Raw genomic sequence first — 20,395 nt, 5'->3', positions numbered from 1 at the left:
ATGACAGTGTCTTGAACTATAGTAGTAGTAGTGTGGGATTGAGGGTTATTTTATGAAGAGAGCTAACAGATTAAATGTGAAGTGAAAAGAAGTCAATAATTTATTTGGTCAAGTGACAGAAGAATGGAGTTGCCATTTACTAAAAGGAAAAAAAAAAGAAAAAAAACTATGGGAGCAGGTTTCAAGTGGGGGAAGACAGGACATTTTAGCTTTGGCATGTTCAAAGTAAACTCTCAAGCAGGGATGACAAGAAGGTAGCTGAATGCTGTAGTCTGGAGTCAGGGAAAAGAGCCAGTCCAGAGATAATATAAGTCATTAAGTTGGAGGTTGCCTTGTGTCTTATTTTGGAATATGGTAAATAAATGACAGGGTCCAGGATGCCACTATTTAGTAGAGATCTCACATTAAGGGTGGTTTGCAAAAACAGGACTACCCCATACCCCCAAAAAAGGTCAAGCTTTAGTTTGAAAACAATAAAAAGCTTCACAAAAGTCTTACCAAGATTTAATGTACATTTATTCTTAACACGTGGAACATATAGTATAAAGATTTCATACTGAATAAATGATATTCATTAAGCCAAAAAAGGAAAAAAAGGAGGAATTTACATCAAGTTTTAGCTACATTGTTGAAATACAAATATGCAGATTTTATCACTGAAAAAATCTCAATTGTGTTTCTTCATCAGAACTTCAACTGAACCTAGAACTTTTTCACACCTCGATTAGAAAGAAAACAAAACAAAACAAAAACCCAGAAAAAAATAAACTATAAGTTGATTGGCTGCTGAGACAGCAAGGACTTTTTACAGAGACCTGTACAGAATCGCGCCAAGAGGGGCGACGTCTGGCAAGAGATTAAATAGCTGTGTCTCGCTTTGTGCAGGTCACCAACTTGTTAACTCGTCATACTATAAAGGGGTAGCTGGGAGGAGGACCAAACTGTGGGGATCCAAGGGTATGTGCAATGTACAACGTCATATATATACACTCGTGGCAGCGCAGCCGCTGCAGCTAAAGGTTAAAACCAGTTCTAAGAGGTGATCTCAGGGTTATTCATACAATCAAGGAGGAGAGAAAGAGGTCAGGGTGTTGTAGGTTCACACATGATACTTTGGGGGAAAAGCCTTTTTTTTTTCTCCTCAACGTTTAACTAAAAACATTTTTAAAAACTACAGCTTGCTGCTGACCCAGCGTTTTCTGTTTCCATGTGAGACATTATTATTACAGTATGTTTACAGTATCAGGTGTACAGTACAGTACATGAAAGGGTCTACACTCTACTGCACAGGCCTCTCCAGTGAACAGGGTCTGTTCACAACTGCGAACTTCTTGGCTCCTGCAAGATTGTGAATGTACAACATTAAACCACACACAGTTCAGCAGTCACCTTTTTTGTCCTTCAGTTTTTTTTTGTATTTTTTTCCTTTTTTTTTTTTTTTACCATTAAAAACAGTTATGAAATGTGGCGTCCCGTTGATGCAAGGACTGGGAAAGCCATTTTTATTTTTTTTCCCCAAACTCACTGTAAACAACAGTAACTTTGGTTAAAATAAAAAAGTCTTCTATGTAGGCAGAGCTTTGTCTTTTCAAAGAGGATGGGGTGGGGTCCTGAGGGGAGTAAGGTGAGGACAAGGAACAGAAAGGCGTGAGGTGGTGGAGAGGGGGAGGTGGAAGGAGGAAAGAGAAACAGGAGAGACTTTTTCCCAAGGGAGAAGCTGGACAGCACAGGGTAAACTGGATTCTGAGGTGGTTTTGCATAAATAAAGGGCAACAGTCAGTTTCTAAGTTCTCCACACACGCACACACACACGGGGGGGGGAGGTGTCCCACGGCTGTCATGACTGGCCAATCAAAAACAGTACATCACAAATGACTTGTGAAACCAGTGAGTTCATCAACGGTGATACCGAGATGTCCAACAGCCGTGATTCGTACAGAGTAAACTCTGAGTGGTTCTCATCCACCTTGGCCAGGGCAAGCAGCGCACGGGCAGCCCGCCGCATCATGTCCACACTAGTTGGCTCAAAGGGTGGGTTCTGCATGTGGAGGAGGCTGGCCTGGCTCTGCTGGAACTGTGTGGCGGCAAGGCTGTCCTCTAGGAAGCCCAGGAGGTTGCCGATACTGCCCTTCTGCACTGCAATGGCACGGGCTGCCAGGCTGTCCCCCTGAGCCAGGTTGGCCAGCAGTACCACAGCCATCTCCCGGCACACCGGGTTCTTTCGGTCACTGAGGAAGCGCACCATAGTGCTATACAACTTCTCCAGGCGGCTGAAGGGAGGTGTGGCCAGAATCAGGTCCACATTGTTGTCCTGGATGCTGAGTTTGCTGAGGGTTTCCAAGACCAGTCTCTGCGGGGAAAGGACGGCGTTGGGGCCCAAGGTGGAGAAGGGGTCCTGGGCTTCAGCTGAAGGGCAAACTGCCCAGTGTAGGAGTCCGTCCAGGACAGGCAGGCAAATGCTCTCGGGGTATGGGGATAGGTCCAACTGCCCCGAGATGTTGGCGAGTGTAACCAAGGTGTTTTCCCGGAGCATCTCCAAGCAGTCCCACCACCACTCCACTTTGTTGCAGCTCACCCCTTGGTCCTGTTCCTCCTCCTTCTCATAAGTTAGTGGTGCCTGCTTCCGTTCTGGGTGCTTGTGGTGCAGCAAAATCAGCTTGCCCAGGATAAGCAGCAGCCCTGGGTGTTTGGACATCTCAAAGTCATTGCCTGGCACAAATGACAGGCTTCGAATGGTATTGGAGACACAGACGCAGCGCTTGGCAAGAGAATCCTGCCAGTCCAGAAGGGTACACAGTGGGGTCTCATCCTTACTGTGGGGTTCATCCTCTAGGATCTTGATGTTCCGGTGGCTCTGGGCTGGGCTAATGCCAAATGGAAACTTGCTGCTCTCCTTGATGGCCTCTGAACTCTTAGCTCCATCCTCAGTCAAGGTGCTAGACCGGGTAGACAACATGTCATCCATAGTGGCTGTGATCCGTTTTTCTGGAGGTCCATCAGGCGGGGGCCCCTCCTGGTCTGTTGTCCCTGGCGTACCCTCTGCTGTTGTCACATGCTTCCGGGGAGCTGGTGGGCAGGGTGCATGAGGCCGGGAAGGCATCAGCTCCGTCTTGCTCTCAAAGTGGGTCTGGATATGCTCAGTGGTATCCCCACCACCAATCCGCCAGTGCAGCAGGCCACTGTCAAACTCCTGCACGCGCCCAAGCTTATCTGAGCAGTCCACCACAAATGGGTCATTCTTCTGTACGATCTTTACTGGAAGCTTGTCAAACTTACTGACCAGCTTCTCCTCACTATTCTCTGAAGCTGGCTTGTCCTTGCCTGAAAAGGCTATCTCCTCATCATTTTCAGCTACTTCCTCTTCTTCTTCCTCTTCTAGTTTAGGACCTAGAAGTTCTTCTTCTTCTTCCCCACCCTCCATGGGAGCTGGACTAGACACCTTGCTGAATCTCCCAGGATCCAGTAGCGTTCTCTGTCCTGGGTCACCCACCTCATACTCCTTTAAAATGCCAAAGATCTCAATCAGGCATCGTCGGAAATATTCTACAAGGAGCTCTAGCAACCCTGGGAGCTAAAAAGAAAAAGAACAGGAAATAAATTAGGGAGAAAAGTGGCTTAAGAACAGAATCTTTGACTTGAGAGACCTCTCCAAGTCTTCTATATCACTTGGGAGAGGCAGAGTTGCTCTTTTCCCAAAGGTTCTCCACAGGGCAAATTGTTCATCTTAACCTCTTCTATGCCCAACACAAAGTTCTTCCTTCTGCCCAATCTACCCTCCCATAAGCCTATCTCCAAGAACACTAGCAAACAGCTTTGCACCTCACCTACCAGTGCCAATCATCTCTTAGCCTCCTCTTTCCCCAACCAATCTTCTGCTTTTCTACACCAGGCCAGTTTCCAACCTGGTGGTCATTGCCATTGGCTCTTTTAGGACACTCTCTCCATCTCATTGTTAAGTGGAGCCCAAGCTTAGGCATGGTGGGATGACCCAACTCAAGCTAAGAGAAGAGAATGCAATGTGGGCAGATGTTCATAGCTCTCTTCTCTAAGCTCCCCAATAGTCCAGGGGGCTGGAACTCCATGGATCTTGCAGCATAAGGAGTGGGATGAGGCTTCAGCTCTCCAAACACTGGTCCAAGCTGGTGCTACAGAGACCCAAATTCTACCTTGGACAATATGTAGGCCATTTATTTACCTCTAGAAGAAAACACTCCTCCTCCAGTCACAATCTTTGGCTGAACAGTAAGCAGATGGAAAAAAAATAAGGCTTTCAAATTAGATCTAGGGGCTGGAAGCAGTGGCTCACACCTGTAATCCCAACATTTTTTTTTTTTGAGACGAAGTATCGCTCCGTCATCCAGGTTGGAGTACAGTGGTGTGATCTCAGCTGGCTGCAGCCTCTGCCTCCTGGGTTCAAGTGATTCTCCTGCCTCAGCCTCCAGAGTAGCTGGGATTACAGGCGGCTGCCACCACATTGGGTTAATTTTTGTGCGTGTGTGTGTGTGTGTGTATATATAATTTGAGGCAGACCCCAGCTCTGTTGCCCAGGCTGGAGTGGCATGATCTCAGCTCACTCATGGGTTCAAGCAATTCTGCCTCTGCCTCCCAAGTTGCTGGGATTACAGGTGCATGCCACCAGGCCCAGATAATTTTTGTATTTTTAGTAGAGATGGAGTTTCACCATGTTGGCCAGGCTGGTCTTGAACTCCTGACCTCAAATAATCCACCCACCTCGGCCTCCCAAAGTTCTAGGATTACTGGAATTTTGTAATCCTAGTGGGTGAGACACCACGCCTGGCCTAGTTTTTGTATTTTTATAGAGATGGGGTTTTGCCATGTTGGCCAAGCTGGTCTTGAACTCCTGACCTCAAATGATCCTCCTGCACTGGCCTCCCAAAGTGCTGGGATTACAGCTGTGAGCCACTGCGCCCAACCAGTATCCCAACACTGGTTTTTTTAAAAAAAGAAAAAAAAAGAAAAGAAAAAATTAGCCGAGCATGTCTGGGACCTGTAGTCCCAGCTACTTGGGAAGCTGAGGTGGGAGGATCTCAGATCACCTGAGCCTAGGAGGTTGAGACTGCAGTGAGCTGTGATTGCGCCACTGCACTCTAGCTTGAGTAATGGAGTGAGACCCTGTCTCTAAATAAATAAATAAACTGCAGGATATGGTGGCATTTGCCTGTAGTCCGAGCTACTCAGGAGGCTGTGGCAAGAGTATTGCTTGAGCCAGGAGTTTGAGGCTGCAGTGAGCCATGAGGGCACTACTACACTCCAGCCTAGGTGCCAGAGCGAGACCCTATCTCTTAACAACAACAACAACAACAAAACAACAACAACAAATTTGATCTAGGTTTAAATTCTGACTTTTCCAGGAACTAGCTGTATAAAATGATAAAAATTCCTCGACTTTACAGGGTTGCTCTGAGGTGTAAATGGGAGATATCAAATACCTGGCATATGGAAATTGCTCTTACAAAATTTTTCCTTTCCTTTCTCATGGTAAGCAATATTATACAATGGAAATAAAATCAGGCTTAGGAATCAGATAGATTCTACTGATAGCTATGTGAACCTCAACAAGGATAAGACTCTGAGCCTATTTACTCATCTCTAAATGGCCACATCTCCTGTCTCTGAGGGCTGTTGCTAGGATGATATGAAATAAAATATTAAGGACGTGGCACAAAATTAAGAGCACAATAATTGGTAACTATTAATAAGTCAGCTCCTTGATATACAGGTTGGTAGGTACTGAAGACGATCAAAAGAGAGTAAAATGATGCAGCACAAACTCTTCCCAGCACCTATGCTGGTGTGCACATCCTATGGAGGGTGGGTCTGAAGAATCAGCTTCGAAAGACATTGCTAAACAACCAAATCCCCCAACTATTCTAAAGATCCCTTCTATTCAAGAAGAAGGGAAAAATGGAAAAAACATGCTCTGCTCACTGATAAAAAGACCACAGATTCAGGCCGGGCCTGGTGGCTCATGCCTGTAATCCTAGCACTTTGGGAAGATCACTTCAACTCAGGAGTTCATGAGCCTGGGCAACATAGTGATACCTCATCTCTATTAAAAAAAAAAAAAAAAAAAAAAAAAACCCACCAGATTCTTCTAGAAAATATGGTGTCCCCACTGGCATCAATAGAATCTGCTTTCTTACTAATACCACAAAGTATCTCCCAAATTCCCTTTGAAGTCAATCCTGTGTTAAACATCAACATAATGATACCTAAAACAAACTATCATTATTCTCAAGATCCTGGGCCTGTGCCCAGAAGCAAAGGAAGCAAAGTACTGGCATGGAAGATATCTACAAGAGAGAAATATCAAGGTGGCTAAGGATGAGACATTCCCATTGTCTACACTAAGAACCCAAACCCTCTCAATCTTCCCCAGGCACTGGTACTCACTTGACTGAGGTTGAAGGTCATGATGCTGTTGTCATCATATAGCAAGATGTTAATGGTATCTAATGCCCATGTGCTCTCAGCCAGGAGACCAGACTTGAGGGACATCATTACCCGCCATGCCTCCGGGGTTCCTGAAATAAACCTCCATGTCGTCCATCCACCAAGCCCAGGTTAGCTGAAGGCACCCCCAGGGCTGCCCCATCAGTCAGGCTACTCTGAAGATTAACACAAAGTGGAAGGCAGTTCCTGTCTGGGAGATGACACACACCAGCCCCTCGTGGCTTCTAAGCTATCTGTCTAGGATGTCATTGTATGGCAATGTTTTGAAGGAAAACCTTTAGTTAGCTTACTTCTTCCTTTTCCAAAGTTCTTTGGTTCTATTTTAGTCAACAATGGACCAGATTCAACCTCATCCAGAATATTAAGGTGGAGGGAACAATGGACAAGACAAAAAGGGGCAGATTAGGCAACCCAATCAGGGAGGTCTCCTTACCAATGTCTTTCATTGTGAGCCGCCTCCTCTGCTTCAACACAGGCTGTGTGGCTTCTACAGAGCCAGGTGGGAAGGTGATATCCCGCCGGATCATGGGGGGCTGCACAGGGGCAGGTGCTATGTGCGAGGCAGGCACTGGGGGACCTGCCTTCTGCATTTTCATCCCAGAGTGCAGGAATGGAGACTTGCTAGGAGAGGTACGGTTCTCCATTGGCCGGGGCAGGGGAGCAGGGCTTGATACCTGAGGAATGTGATTCTGCATGCTTGGTGGGGGCTGGTAGTTAGATGGAGGGGGCCTTGTCATGGGGGGCACGGGAGCAGAGGGACCATACGGGGGCTGGCGTGTGCCATGGGAAGGCCACGGGCCTTCGTGATTGGCCCTCTGATCTGTGTGCAGCATTTCATCTGTTCGGTTCACGCCATGATAGGCGGGGCCCTGGGGGGCAGAGCCCGTGCTCTGCCTGTTGGCATAATTATAGGTCATGTCATTACGCCCCTGCCACATGGTGCCTTGCTGAGCAACCTCAGCTGATGCCTGTATGGGGCCGCCCATCATTTGTGGTGGCATGTTTTGCTGGGCACTGGTGCCAGGGGGTGCAGAGACACGGTCTCGGCCAAACTGGAATGGAAATTGGTTCTGGGGGCCGCCTGCTGGTCGGCGCTCAGTAGCAGCGGTGGCAGTGGCAGGATAGGCATTGCCATACTGGTTGTATACATCTTGCTGAGGGGAAGGCTGGGCAGCTTGTTGCTGGCTGGCAGGCTGGGGCTGGGCTGGGGGCAACTGCTGCTGCTGAGGCTGCCCCTGCCCAGTGCTGTATGGCACGCTGTACATCTCCCCTTCATGCCGCTTAGCAGGAGGGCCATATGTGCCATCCATTGGCCGCTTGTAATTCTAAGGCAGAGACAAGCAGAGGAGTTAATACTCTGCACTCAGAGACATAAAGCCCACAGATGCCAAGACGGCTACAACCAAATGAATGGTGGACACAGACTCCAAGGAAACAAGGGAATCACCTTAACAAACTGTCTTTTTAAGTTGTTTCCAAAAGCAACCATCACTCTTTCTTCCCCTCCCTTGCTCTAAGTAGAAAAATAGACAAAACCTAAAAATCAAAATAAGGTCTATTTCTAGCCCTTTCCAGCTCCAAACAGAAGAGATAGAGGACTTGGCTCTTCGGCCACGACTGGCCAGTGAGATGAGAGAAGAATGCCAAAATATCTAAAGTGAGCTTCTTAGACTTTAACACATTAGTTTAGTAACTAACTTTCAAGGGGAATCTGCATGCCAGTCCATTCCCAGCTACCCTCCTCACCTGCTGCTGCTGTGGATACATTGTGGTCTGCTGGCTGGGGAAGGGACTGCCAGAAGGGGTGCCTTGGGTGGAGAACTGATTGCCATAGGAATCATGTCTACAGGAGGCAAAGAAACACAGGATCAGGGTGGGCAGTGGCAAAGCCTGAGCCACAGCAGCACTGAGAGCAGGCTTTACTCACCGTTGCTGCTGCTGCTGCTGCTGCGGGGGGTAGCGGCTAGGAGAATACATCCCCGAGTCTGGGTTGGAAGGCATGAGATTCGGTTGTGGGGCCCCAGTGCCCATGTTTCCCTCAGGCCCTATTCCAGGCTCCGTCCTAAAGAAAATTGGAGAAGCAGACTGAGCCCACTATAGCTCTGGGTGCTGGGGGGTGGACAGGAGCTGGGCCCATGCTTACCTCACTCTGTCATAAGGACCTCCATAGGGATAGTGCTGTCGTGGTCCCATTGCCACATTTCCAAGCCCAGGGCCGGCAGCACGGCTGTAGGGGTCACCCATCCCGCCGTTGGGGCCCTGCCCTGAGGACATGAAGGGATCACTCCCTGGAGCTGAGTGTAGAAAGGCAGGCAGTGAACAAACTGGCAAGTTGGCAAGACTAGTAATCTACACTTTGCCTAATCCAAAGACCCAGGCCCTCTTCAGAGTTCAGGTTTGATCTCACTGTTTTCCAGACAAGTTCAAAACAGAGATCTAAAGATGCCCCAACCAGCAAAAAGCATGTACTTTTTAAGGGATGTCAAGGTGAGGCCCGGGAAGAGACAAAGGAGGTAGGGATGAAGAGGGGTAGTTAGGACAGGAAATGCATTATCTCAGAGGATGGCTCCACAAGAACCCTGAATCACTCAAGATTTTCCCCCATTTCACTGGCCCTGTCTTTAAGAGCACAAGTTCAATAGCAATCAGATCAGTCACCTTTCCTCATGCTGCCATAAGGATCCTTATTTGGCTCATAGGACATGCGCCCCATCATGTCAGAGGTATTCATACTGGGCTGATACCCAGGGTTTGGAGTCATGGAATTCCGCTTCTGGAATGTGGAGTCACTTCCATCATTAAAGGCATCCTGGATCCCAACAGAATTGCTCCTGCTCCAGAGTGAGGAAAACCAATTAAACCCCAGATAGACCAATTCCTTCAATTTAACACAGGACACACGGGAGTCACTGGCTGAGAAGGCAGAGGCAGGGACCACCCTTGGGCTGCAAAGGAGTTCCTATGCACTTATCTCCACCCATCCCCCCAACCATCCGCCCCTGCTCTTGGGCCTTACCTCATGCCTGGCAAGGGGGGGATCTGACTGTGTGGTGTGGATGCTGGAGTTGGTGGCTTTAAGTCTCCTCCTTCTGCCATGGAACTGCTGGTTGACTGAGGAGTCTGGGGTCCCTGCATAGATCCTGATCCCGCTGTGGACAGAGAAGCAAGTTGAGCAGTTTGCTTGGCGTGGAAGTGTTTAACTCTCATAAAAACACATGAATGACCCAGAATCTCTTGGGAAAGTTCTTTCTAAGGCCTTTCAAGCGTGATCGCCATTCTTATCAGAGGATCTGCAATGCCAGGTCATAAAGGGGGAATTTGAGGGGTTTGTAGCTCTTTTTGTTTTACATGTAGAGAAAAGAAGTGATGTGGCTATGACATCACCATGATGGTGATTCCTTGAGTCACTGCCAGCTTCCCTGGCTATTTCTCTTCACTTCTCCAAGGACCTTGTCTAACCTATTAAACCCTGTAATGCTGGCACATGAGCTGCAGTCAGAACCTCCCAAATCCTGGGTAGGGTGGGATCCCAAATCTGGGATGCATTTTAGGAGCCTAGGAGCTCCTAAAGCATTCAGCATAGTGTCATCCCTCAAGTTCATATGTTCTTCTAAGCTGATGAGCACAAAACTACTAGTAATTCATGTTTCCAATAGTTACCATTCCCGGCAGTAGATATCCCACTGCTGAGGCCTCCCCAGCTGATGAGTCATCTCAGGCACTCATTACACCCTCAGAGGTCAACACCAGGGCACATGTGTTTACACCCACCTTCCAGGCACCCTGGCCTTCTTCCCTCCCCAGGCTCGCCCTAGGTCTCAGCCTCCTCTCAGAATGGAGGGTAGGCAGAGGCACTCCCATCAGAGAGTTCCATTCATATCCCTTCCCCACTCCCTCCTCATTCATTACTATCTCAGCTCCCTGGGGAATTCAGGGCTCTAGCCTGAGCTGCATTCTAAGGTGCTGACATCAATGGGTCAAAGCTTCCAGATGGCCCTGCTTTGCTGCCATTTGTCAGTTTCCCCACTCCTCTTGTGCCCCTACCATTCACCAGTTTACAAACATTTGGCAAGTTGCCAGGTGCACAACAAAAATTAAAATTTAAGGGCCACTGAAGAGTACCTCCCAGGGGAGTTTCCACTGCCCTCTCTCTAGTCAGCCAACCTGTTAAGCTCTGTGGTAGGGCAAGGCAGAGCATAGATCCTTGGCATATCCTGCTGGAGGCAGGTGCAATAGGCCCTCTCAGCCTTGGTGGGGCTGCTGACCCCATCCTTACCAGGAGAGGGAGGTTGGATCTTGGGCTGGGACTTCTTGGAATCAGCAGCTGCAAAGATGTCTGGGGGAGGATCTTCTCCCCGTTCAATCTTGCACTCAAAGGCATAGAGACACTGGATATACTGCTTTTTCAAGGAGCTGGCAGCACTGCTTGATGTGCCCACATTGAGGTTGGTTGCAAGTTCCCGCCATTTTTTGTTCTTGTTGACCTGTATAACCAAACCAGAAGAGTCGGGGTATATCTCCCGCCTGGTTTTCCTGCCCATAAGCCACAAGCCCTATCAGGCTGCAAGGTAATTCATCTTTATAGAATCAGTTCTTAGGTAATTGCAAAAGTTAAACTTGCTTGGTGGATAGTTCACAACAAGTGTTAAATCTGCAGCTGGCTTCGTTTTACCCTCAGGATGTTCTACTGCAACTATCAGACTGTGCTTATTCAAAACAGGGCAAATTTCACATAACTAATGGAACAGAATTCAGAATCCAGTTTTTTAGTACACTGCTGAAAAATGGTGTACAAATTATCTGCATATTTAAATCTTATTTTTTCCGAGACAGAAAAAATAAATCTCGCTCTGTCGCCTAGGCTGGAATGCAGTGGCATGAGCTCGGCTTGCTGCAATCTCTGCCTCCCAGGCTCAAGCGATACTCTTACCTCAGCCTCCCAAGTAGCTGGGATTATAGGAGTGCACCACCACACCTGGCTAATTTTTCTATTTTTAGTAGAGACAGGGTTTCACCATGTTGGCCAGGCTGGTCTTGAACTTCTGGCCTCAAGTGATCTATCCTCCTCAGACTCTCAAAGTGCTGGGATTACAGGCTTGAGCCACTGCACCTGGCCTTAAATCCTATTTTAAATATACTAATAAAAACTAACATTTTATAAAATGGAGACTGGCGATAGTATCAATGACTACCCTGCTTGACTTGCTTTATCAAACTGGGGATTTACACATCTGATTTTTTTTCTTGGCATGGCGCTCCCTGAAAATTTGACATTCTTGTGCCACTGCTCCCCTACATATCTCAGTGACAAACAACCACAGGTCCTTTACCTCATCAGTCACTGTCCTAATTGTCCAGATGTTCAGGGCCTTATTTATTTAGAGTCTCACTTTGTCATCCAGGCTGGAGTGTAGTGGTGGCATTTTGGCTCACTGCAACCTCTGCCTCCTGCGTTCAAGTGATCCTCCTGCCTCAGCATCCCAAGTAGTGGGACTATAGGTGCCTGGTTCACCATGCCCCACTAATTTTTGTATTTTTAGTAGAGACAGGGTTTTGCCATGTTGGCCAGGCTGGTCTTAAACTCCTGACCTCAGGTGATCCAACCATCTCGGCCTCCCAAAGTGCTGGGATTACAGATGTGAGCCACTGCACCTGGCCCAGGGCCGCCTTATGACTTTTGCACCTCCCCAGCAGCCAACCTACAATTCTGCCTTCTTCTCTCAGCTTCAGGGCACATTGACCAAGCCCATTTCCCAGATGCTCCCTACAATTAGTCTTTCTGCTCTAGCTGGACAGGTCTTATTCTTCATGTATTCTTATGCTTATTCATTTACCATATGGTAAGCCTGTCCCAAGGCCTGGGAACAAGGATTTTCCAGTCCCTATACACAAAGGAAGTTCAGTAGGTTAAAATGTCTGCTGATATGGTACCCATGATACCAGAGAGGAGTTTAAAGAGCCACAGAGGGGGACAACCTAGATGGGGCAGAGGTGACCAGAAATACTTTCTAGAGTGGGTAACACCTGAGCTAAGTCTTCATGGTAGGAGATGGCCTTGGTGGGAAATATCCAGACTCCCATCTCTACATCATCTAGGCCAGTCTACTGGATTGGCCACTCCTTCCACCTAAACCCTACTAATCCTTTAGATAAGCTGAAGATTCATTTTTGCTTTCTGGGAGTCTTCACAAACTAACTTATAAATAGCACTCTTTCGCCACTGATTTATCACTGTCTTTATAAAAGTTTGATTATAATCATGGCATTTTAAAGGTTTGCATCCTTATGCAATTTGGAAGACAGGCTCAGGCATTAGGATTCTCTCTGCATCTCATCCTAGGTTCAGTGAACCCTGAAGCCCACCCAATCAGAAGTGAGTGAAACCTAACTCAATGCTCCCTTTCCCTATAGGCAGGGAAGGCTTGACTATGAGATCTAAGTATCAGGAAGAATGGCAAGAATATACATGGAGTCACCTCAGAAGCCTTCTGTGGCTTTGCTTCTCATGCCAGTTATGTGGCAGTACGCACGTGTCTTGTTTTGTTTTGTTTTCCTTTGTGGGGGAGGGGAATAAAGCCTGAAGGGAGAAGGAATTCATAACTGACTGTTGGCTGGCTTCATTCCAATCACTTTCTTTTCTGCTGGTGACAGCTGTTTTCCTCTTCTGATTTAGAAGGTTTGGAATAAGTCCCTCCCTGCCACGCCTCCCTGAGCTCAGCCACAAACTGATCCAACAGCAGGCTTCTGGTCTGCTGACTACAGAACATGCACAGGAGGGAAGTCCACAAGGCATAGTCTGCTGTCTGTCTATGCTGCTTCACCTGTTTGCCTCCTGGGCTGAGTCTACAAAACTGTAAGGTAACAGAGTAGGCGCAAGCTCTGGTTGGTGTACAATTCAAGTATTCACTTAAGTCTTCCATACAGAATAACTAAACACATTAATTTCCTAATACTTCTTCCTCTATAATAAACTATTTCTACCAAGCAGCTCCTGAAATCCTATTTCCACTGGGAAGCTTCCAGTAATGAGAAGATCTACAACTCCTCTGGCTGCCTCTATACCATCTTGCAGGCCGATTTATGTGGCAGAAACCTTGCTGAAAGCCTTGTTCATTATTTCTAACTTGTGATAGTCTAGTGGTTTATATACTGTTTATATTTTACAAATAAGGAAATTAAGGTTCAGAGTGGTTACACATCTTGATTAGGGTCATATATGTTGTAAGTGGCTAAGAAGGGATTCAAAACGAGGTCCATCTCCCCAAATCTTGTCTTTGCTACTATGCCAAATTGTCTCCCATGGAATTGGAATGTCCACAGACTTTCCCTAGCTTTGCAACTTAGTGGGACCCTAGATACAGGTTAAACTTACTGCCAAAGCCTCACACTACCAGGGAGGTCTCTGCTTCCTGCCTTATCTTCTGGGAAACTTGTGCTCCCTGGTCTATCAATATTCGACTCAGAGAGCAGGAGAGGATGATGTCCCTGTGGGATGCATGGTACCACACGAAGCCAGTGAGTACCTAGAAAGGGGTTTGTGGAAACCACAGGGGCAGTCAAGTGTTAGGCACCCACTCACCTGAGTCAATCCACCAATCTCCTTCACAGACACATAGAGGCGATAGAGGTCCAGAGGTTTCCTACCCACAGCAGGCAGATTTGTCATGCCCATGGCCTTCTCCTCAGTGAAGGCCAGATAACGGTCCACCCACATCTTCCTCTCAGGCTCACCACCCAGCTCATACAACTTGGTGATCTTCTCATTGGTTGTAGTAGAAGAACTGGATTTCTGGAAGGTTCAGGTCAAAATTCATAGGAATGGGTCAGATTCAAAGCCTATGCTAAGGGTCTCAGAAGTCTCTTGACTGGAGCAGTGTTAAAGCTTCTTACTCTGGGGTGGTCACTAACACCTGCCTTGCCTTCATAAGGTTGAAGGGCCAAAAGGGAACTAGGTTTTTTTTTTCCTATAAAGGAAGGAAGCTAACACTGAATATATGTTATGTACTGGGTGCTGTGCTAGATGCCTTTATATATTAGGTATTGTAAATTATATATAAATTATATTATAAGTATTATAAAATTATCCCAATTTTTAAAGATAAGGAAGCAGGCACCAGGAGGCAAAGCCTAAGATCTCATAGCTTTTAAGTGGCAGGGTGAGTATCAAATCCTTGTCCAGCTGACATCAAAGCCGCTACTACTCCCACACTACTACCCAGGAGCCTGAATATACTTAAGTACTGTGTTTCAGAGAAATAAAAAAACTCACAACATGATATTGAGGCAATGGGATGGACTAAAACGAAAAGAAACTCTTTGCCTCTTTTAAAGAAAGGAAGCAAAGGGTTTCCCACCTGGTTGAAGGGCTTTGGATATCATCCTGTCCAAGACAGGAAGATGGTCAAAAGGGCTGGGAGCCAGAGGATAAGATTCACAGGAGGTAGCAGCTATAATTTTTATTTTCCCTACTTACATAGATAGGGAAAGTAAGGTATGGCAAAGGACAGAAATGTTTCAAATGAACTAAATGCTGAGTAGGACCCATGGCTACCACACAGCCTAACATCACGCCCAGGAGCAACCTAAGGGAAGCTGAGGACTCAAGCCTCATCTGCCTTATCTCCTTCTTTACAGAAAACAGGCTACCATTCCTGCTGCTAAGGTTCAGGAAGAGAAGAGCAACTAGTTGCCCATGGCACGTCCTATATATCAGTGCTTGAGTACAGGAGGCACGGTTTCACAGAGGATACCAGCCAAACAGTACAGAGAGTTTGATGCTGCAGGGTCTGGCATTTCCTCCATAACAAACAGCTGTGAGAATATTATGTTATTCACCAGGATCCCTTAGAGCAACCCAGACCCAAATCACTAAACTATTATTCTGAGACCCTTCATGATAAGAAGAGGCAACAGCAGCTTTTTCAGAGACTATCTACTCCGGTGTCATAAAAAGCTGGGATTTTGTCACTCTTTTTTTTTTTCCTTTTCCTTCCTAACACTGAAAAAGACAGGACACACAAAGTTGAAAGGAGCCAAGACAAAAATTGCTACCTTGGATTTGGATTCCGTCTTGGGTGTCCCGTCTGCCTTGTTGTTCATTTTGGTGGCTGGAGTTAACTTGACATCCCCAAGGCCCATCATCTCTGGGCTGGCTGCCATCCCTGTAAAAGAGAAAAAAAAAATCAAGTCCAGTAAGTTTAGCTGTGATGTGACTCTTAAAGAAATCTCTAGTGAGAATGATGAGGACTTACCTGCAGAATTGTTGGCCATGGTTCCACCCATGGAATATGGGGGTCCCTGAGGGTTGATCATGCCAGCCATACTATTAATCCCTTGTCCATAAGGAGGTCCAGTTGCCATCATGCCCCCTTGATTCATATTGGGGTAGCCTGGTGGCCTAAGGAAGATGGAAAGTGAGAGAGACAAAGGTTAGACTATGAGCTTTTAGATTTGAACTTGAGCCAAATAGCGCTGTGTGGTCATCCAGTTATAATTAAAAGGAAAACATTCATAGGTCCCAAAAACTAGAACTTCGCAATATCCAGATACTATTTTTCTTTAATTAATTTGTTTTCTTGAAACAGGGTATTCCTCTGGCACCCAGGCTGGAGTGTAGTGGTGTGATCATAGCTTACTGCAGCTTTAAACTTCTGAGCTCAAATGATCTGCCTTCCTCAGCCTCCTGAGTGCCTAGCACTATTAGGCATGCACCACTATGTCCAGCTAACACCTAGATTTTCTTATCTTCTACCTCCCACGAAAGATACCAAGAGAGTTCAAGCTCTAGATAGCAAACAATAGCTCTATTTTTTTTTCTTCTGAGACAGAGTCTTACTCTGTCACCTAGGCTGGAGGGCAGTGGCGTGATCTTGGCTCACTGTAACCTCCGCCTCCTGGGTTCAAGTGATTCTCCTGCCTCAGCTTCCCAAGTAGCTGGGATTACAGGTGCCTGCCACCACACTTGGCATTTTTTTTTTGTATTTTTAGTAGAGACGAGGTTTCACCATGTTGGACAGGCTGGTCTCAAACTCCTGACCTCAGGTGATCCACCTGCCTTGGCCTCCCAAGTGCTGGGATTACAGGTGTCAGCCACTGCGTCTGGCCACAATAGCTCAATTTTAAAGGGTACAGTTCTTTGAAGAACAGAACCTTGCTGTGTCTTATAAGTACTGCCTTCCTCAAAGCCACCTCCAAATGTATTTTCATTTATGGGTCCTCTCTATGGCAAAAGGCATAGATGAAATGCCGAACTGTACCACTTTTTGTCATGCCAAATCCCAATCAGACCAGAACCCTCAGCATAGCACCCAGAGGTGGCTTTGCATTATTTCTTGATGGGCCTAATGCAAACTTTGCACTTCCATTATTCTGAAGTTCTACCAAATCTAACTCTTTATAGTCAATCACCCTATTCTACCTTGGTTCATCAACAATTCAATAAGATTTAGTGTCTAAAGAAGTCATTAAACCTAATCACATTAGCCTTCTGCACTCTAGCACCACAGTCAACATGTAGGACCATACAAAAGAGTAGGAGAAATGGTAAACCACAAGCTTACCATCCGCTATTTACAACACCAGAGATCCAAGACATAAGTATCATTAAAAACCCACTGATAGAAGTTAAACCAACTACTCTGAACACTTATTTTACAAATCAAAATAAGTTGTCTTTAGCCCTGGCAATATAGTGAGACCCCCATCTCTATTTGAAAAAAAAAAAAAAAAAAAAAAAAAAGGCCATGCATGGTAGCTCATGCTCATAATCCCAGCACTTTGGGAGACCAAGGCAGGCAGCTCACTGGAGGTAGGAGTTCAAGACCAGCCTGACCAACATGGAGAAACCCTATCACTACTAAAAATACAAAATTAGCCGGGCATGGTGGTGTAATCCCAGCTACTCGGAAGGCTGAGGCAGGAGAATCACTTGAACCCAAGAGGCAGAGGTTGCAGTGAGCCAAGATTTCTCCATTGTACTCCAGCCTGGGCAACAAGAGCAAAACTCCATCTCAAAATAATAATAATAATAATAATAATAATAATAATAATAAAATAAATTAAAAAAAAAAAAAAACACTAGCCAGGTGTGGTGGGGTGTGCCTGTAGTCCTAACTATTCAGAAGGCTGAGGTGGGAGGATCACTTGAGACTGGAAGTCGAGGCTGTAATGAGCTGTGGTCATGCCACTGCAATTCAGCCTGGGCAACAGAACAAGGCACCATCTCAAAAGTCCCCCCCAAAAAACAAAATACCCCACAAAAACCTGTTTTTTTTTTTGTTTTTTTTTTTTGAGACAGAGTCTCACTTTGTTGCCCAGGCTGGAGTGCAGTGGCGCAATCTCAGCTCACTGCAACCTCTGCCTCCTGGGTTCAAGCAATTCTCCTGCCTCAGCCTCCTGAGTAGTGGCGATTATAGGAGCGCACTACCACACCCAACTAATTTTTGTATTTTTAGTAGAGACAAGGGTTTCGTCACGTTGGTCAGGCTGGCCTCGAACCCCTGACTTAATGATCTGTCCACCTCTGCCTCCCAAAGTGCTGGGATAACAGGCATGAGCCATCGCACCCAGCCAAAAACCTCTTTTAAAAGCTCTTTACATATGATGTTTGGTGCTGTGAAATTTCATACCAGTCTAAGCTATGTAAGAATTAACACTTCATATACACACACTCATGTTTCCCCTCTGGTTTAGGTCCAGAAGCATCTCAGTAACCTCAGTGGCCCTACAATACATTTTCTTGCACTGATACCCTCTCCACTTCCCAGGCCTTACCTGTTTTGGATAGAGTTGGCAGCAACATGCATGGCAACAGTTTCTTGGGTTTTCCGATTCATGCCCCCTGGTGGGGGACACATCCCTGACCCAACCTGAGGTGGCATATTGGCCATGTTAGGGCCATAAGGCCGGTTGCCCATGGAGGCATGACTCATCCTCCCTGGAGGGAGTGTGCCGTAAGGTGGGATGCCAGGCTGTCCATGCATCTGACCTCCGGCACCCATAGGGTTTATGCCTCCAGCCATGCCTGCACTGGGGTAGTTGGCATTGGGCAAGGCATTATAGTTTGGCTGCCTGGGGTAGCCACCTGAGAGGTGAGGAAGAGAAGACAGAGAACTGGTTAGTGACTCACTAGCAACTCTCTAATATCTCTCAACTCTAAAACACCAAACACTGTCATTCAATAATTAGGTTAGGAAAGAGACCAACTTTATGGTAGTCTTCATCTCCATGAGAAAAAGGGGGGGATGCTAAAAGCATGTAAAAGAAGGTATTAGTTATCCCCTCCATCTTAAAGTCAGCACAGAGCAAGCCTGGCTTTGCTACCACACAGGCACTTCAACTTCCAGAAGAAGATAACTTCCTTTCTATCTCCATGCTCTGTGTAAGATACTCAACTTTTGATCTGCCTAGGGCTGCAATTTTGAGCAAAGATCTATTCCATTATGACTTACTCACTTAAAAAAAAAAAGTAATAAGCAATAGCTATCATCTATTAGTTGTCTGTGCTCAATGAAATTAAAAGACTTTCGCGTGGTGACAGAGTAAGTGGAGACAAATGGAATTCTGCACTGCCCTACTTCAGGGCCTGGGCTGGGTGGATTTAAGGCAAAAGACAAGCCCTTCTCTTACAGGGTTACAAGCTAGATGGCAACATATCAGACAAGGAACTGTTTCCTCCTCTCACCACTATCTATTCCTAACTGGGTAGTATACTGACCTTGTGGGCCATACTGACCCCCCTGGGGACCATAGCTCCCCATGGAGTTCTGCTGGTAGGAGCCCATGCCTGTGTGTATCTGTCCACCAGAAGGCTGACGCGGAGATAAGGCTGAGCCAGGCTGGGGGGAACTGTACTGCGGCATCTGGGGGTTCCTCTGCATATAACCTATTCGTGGGTAGTATCCATGAAGTTATTAGCTTTATACAATGCGAACAAATGCTCTCCCTCCTTATCCTGGGACTTTACTATCCACATTTTCTTTAGCAACTACTTGCAGGGAAGTCTATCTGATTTTCTATATAGTGGTGTGTCCTTTTAGGCACCTTCAGAGTGACATAAGCCATTAACCATGGATGCCAACTGTTTCTACTAAATGGAGGTTTGATAAGACAAAGAGCTATGACAAAAACCAAAATGAATGATTAAATGAGTGAAGACTGAACGCTCAGTCTTCAGCAATTGCTGACCAAATGAGGCAAAATGTAAGGGGGCAACCATCAAAACACACACAAGCACTGAGAAATGGAGACAATACTAACATGGCCAAGCCCACTCTAACTTCACAATTTGCTGCTGGGTCTCAACAGACAGAAGTGATAAATGTTTGAGAGTATATATCTGCTAATTACCCTGATCTGATCACTATTTCTATTGAAACATCATTATGTACCCCATAAATAAGTATAATTATTACATTAACTTTTAAAGAATATAAAAACAATTTGCTGCAGGAATTGTCCCCTAAGCTTCATGGTCAAACAGCTCTCCAAAAGCTACTGCATAGGGCACTCAAGTGTCTGCCCTAGCTCCCCGCCCCTCCCCAACTCCCAGGCTCTCACCTCGATCTTGGGCAATGCTTGATTGGTTCATGGAAGGATGCATGATGCTGTCTGACTGGCCACTGGGTGGCCGAGGTGGCATCTGGTTGCCTGCTCCAGACAAAGAACAACGTAAGTATATCATGGCTAAGCCTGGGAATTCTAGCTAGGAAGTCAATTCAGAGCTAGAAATGGCTCATGGAGAGGCCAAGTATCTCCCAGTATCACAACAAAGAGATCCAGCCAACAGGTTCGGATCTCCCTTCTCCAAATGCTAAGGGGGAAACTATGCAGGCATGAGCCAGAGATGCTCTCTCTGCCAGTGGAAGACTAGGGCTCCTTAATATTACTGGGGCCAGTCACCTTTCCCTCTCCCTAAAGCCCA

The 20,395-nt window shown here is 46.4% G+C and overlaps 1 protein-coding gene across 5 annotated transcripts in view; it reads right to left on the bottom strand.

The window, feature by feature from the left end:
- Window positions 1-488: 488 nt before the first annotated feature.
- The window catches only part of ARID1A (AT-rich interaction domain 1A), an 84,087-nt gene continuing 64,180 nt past the window's right edge, over window positions 489-20,395 (bottom strand). For 2 of the 5 annotated variants that reach the window (XM_012439924.2, XM_012439922.2), the window contains exons 6-20: window positions 20,032-20,121; window positions 19,190-19,357; window positions 18,247-18,556; window positions 15,726-15,871; window positions 15,526-15,635; window positions 14,054-14,263; window positions 10,751-10,958; window positions 9,491-9,623; window positions 9,133-9,305; window positions 8,618-8,768; window positions 8,402-8,536; window positions 8,221-8,317; window positions 6,908-7,799; window positions 6,415-6,545; window positions 1,677-3,571 (exon numbers count right to left, since the gene is read on the bottom strand). In XM_012439924.2, the coding sequence (XP_012295347.1) occupies window positions 1,838-3,571; window positions 6,415-6,545; window positions 6,908-7,799; window positions 8,221-8,317; window positions 8,402-8,536; window positions 8,618-8,768; window positions 9,133-9,305; window positions 9,491-9,623; window positions 10,751-10,958; window positions 14,054-14,263; window positions 15,526-15,635; window positions 15,726-15,871; window positions 18,247-18,556; window positions 19,190-19,357; window positions 20,032-20,121 (4,688 nt within the window). In that variant the 3' untranslated portion in view covers window positions 1,677-1,837. Of the gene's footprint in view, window positions 3,572-6,414; window positions 6,546-6,907; window positions 7,800-8,220; window positions 8,318-8,401; window positions 8,537-8,617; window positions 8,769-9,132; window positions 9,309-9,490; window positions 9,624-10,750; window positions 10,959-14,053; window positions 14,264-15,525; window positions 15,636-15,725; window positions 15,872-18,246; window positions 18,557-19,189; window positions 19,358-20,031; window positions 20,122-20,395 lie in introns of all 5 variants that reach the window. The other 3 variants (XM_012439921.2, XM_012439923.2, XM_012439920.3) reach the window with 2 other exon arrangements.

Source organism: Aotus nancymaae, unplaced genomic scaffold (genome assembly GCF_030222135.1).
Source record: "Aotus nancymaae isolate 86718 unplaced genomic scaffold, 86718_ANA_hifiasm-v0.15.2.pri h1tg000053l, whole genome shotgun sequence".
NCBI classification, from domain to species: domain Eukaryota; kingdom Metazoa; phylum Chordata; class Mammalia; order Primates; family Aotidae; genus Aotus; species Aotus nancymaae.
This window is presented reverse-complemented; position numbering and strand designations above follow the sequence as displayed.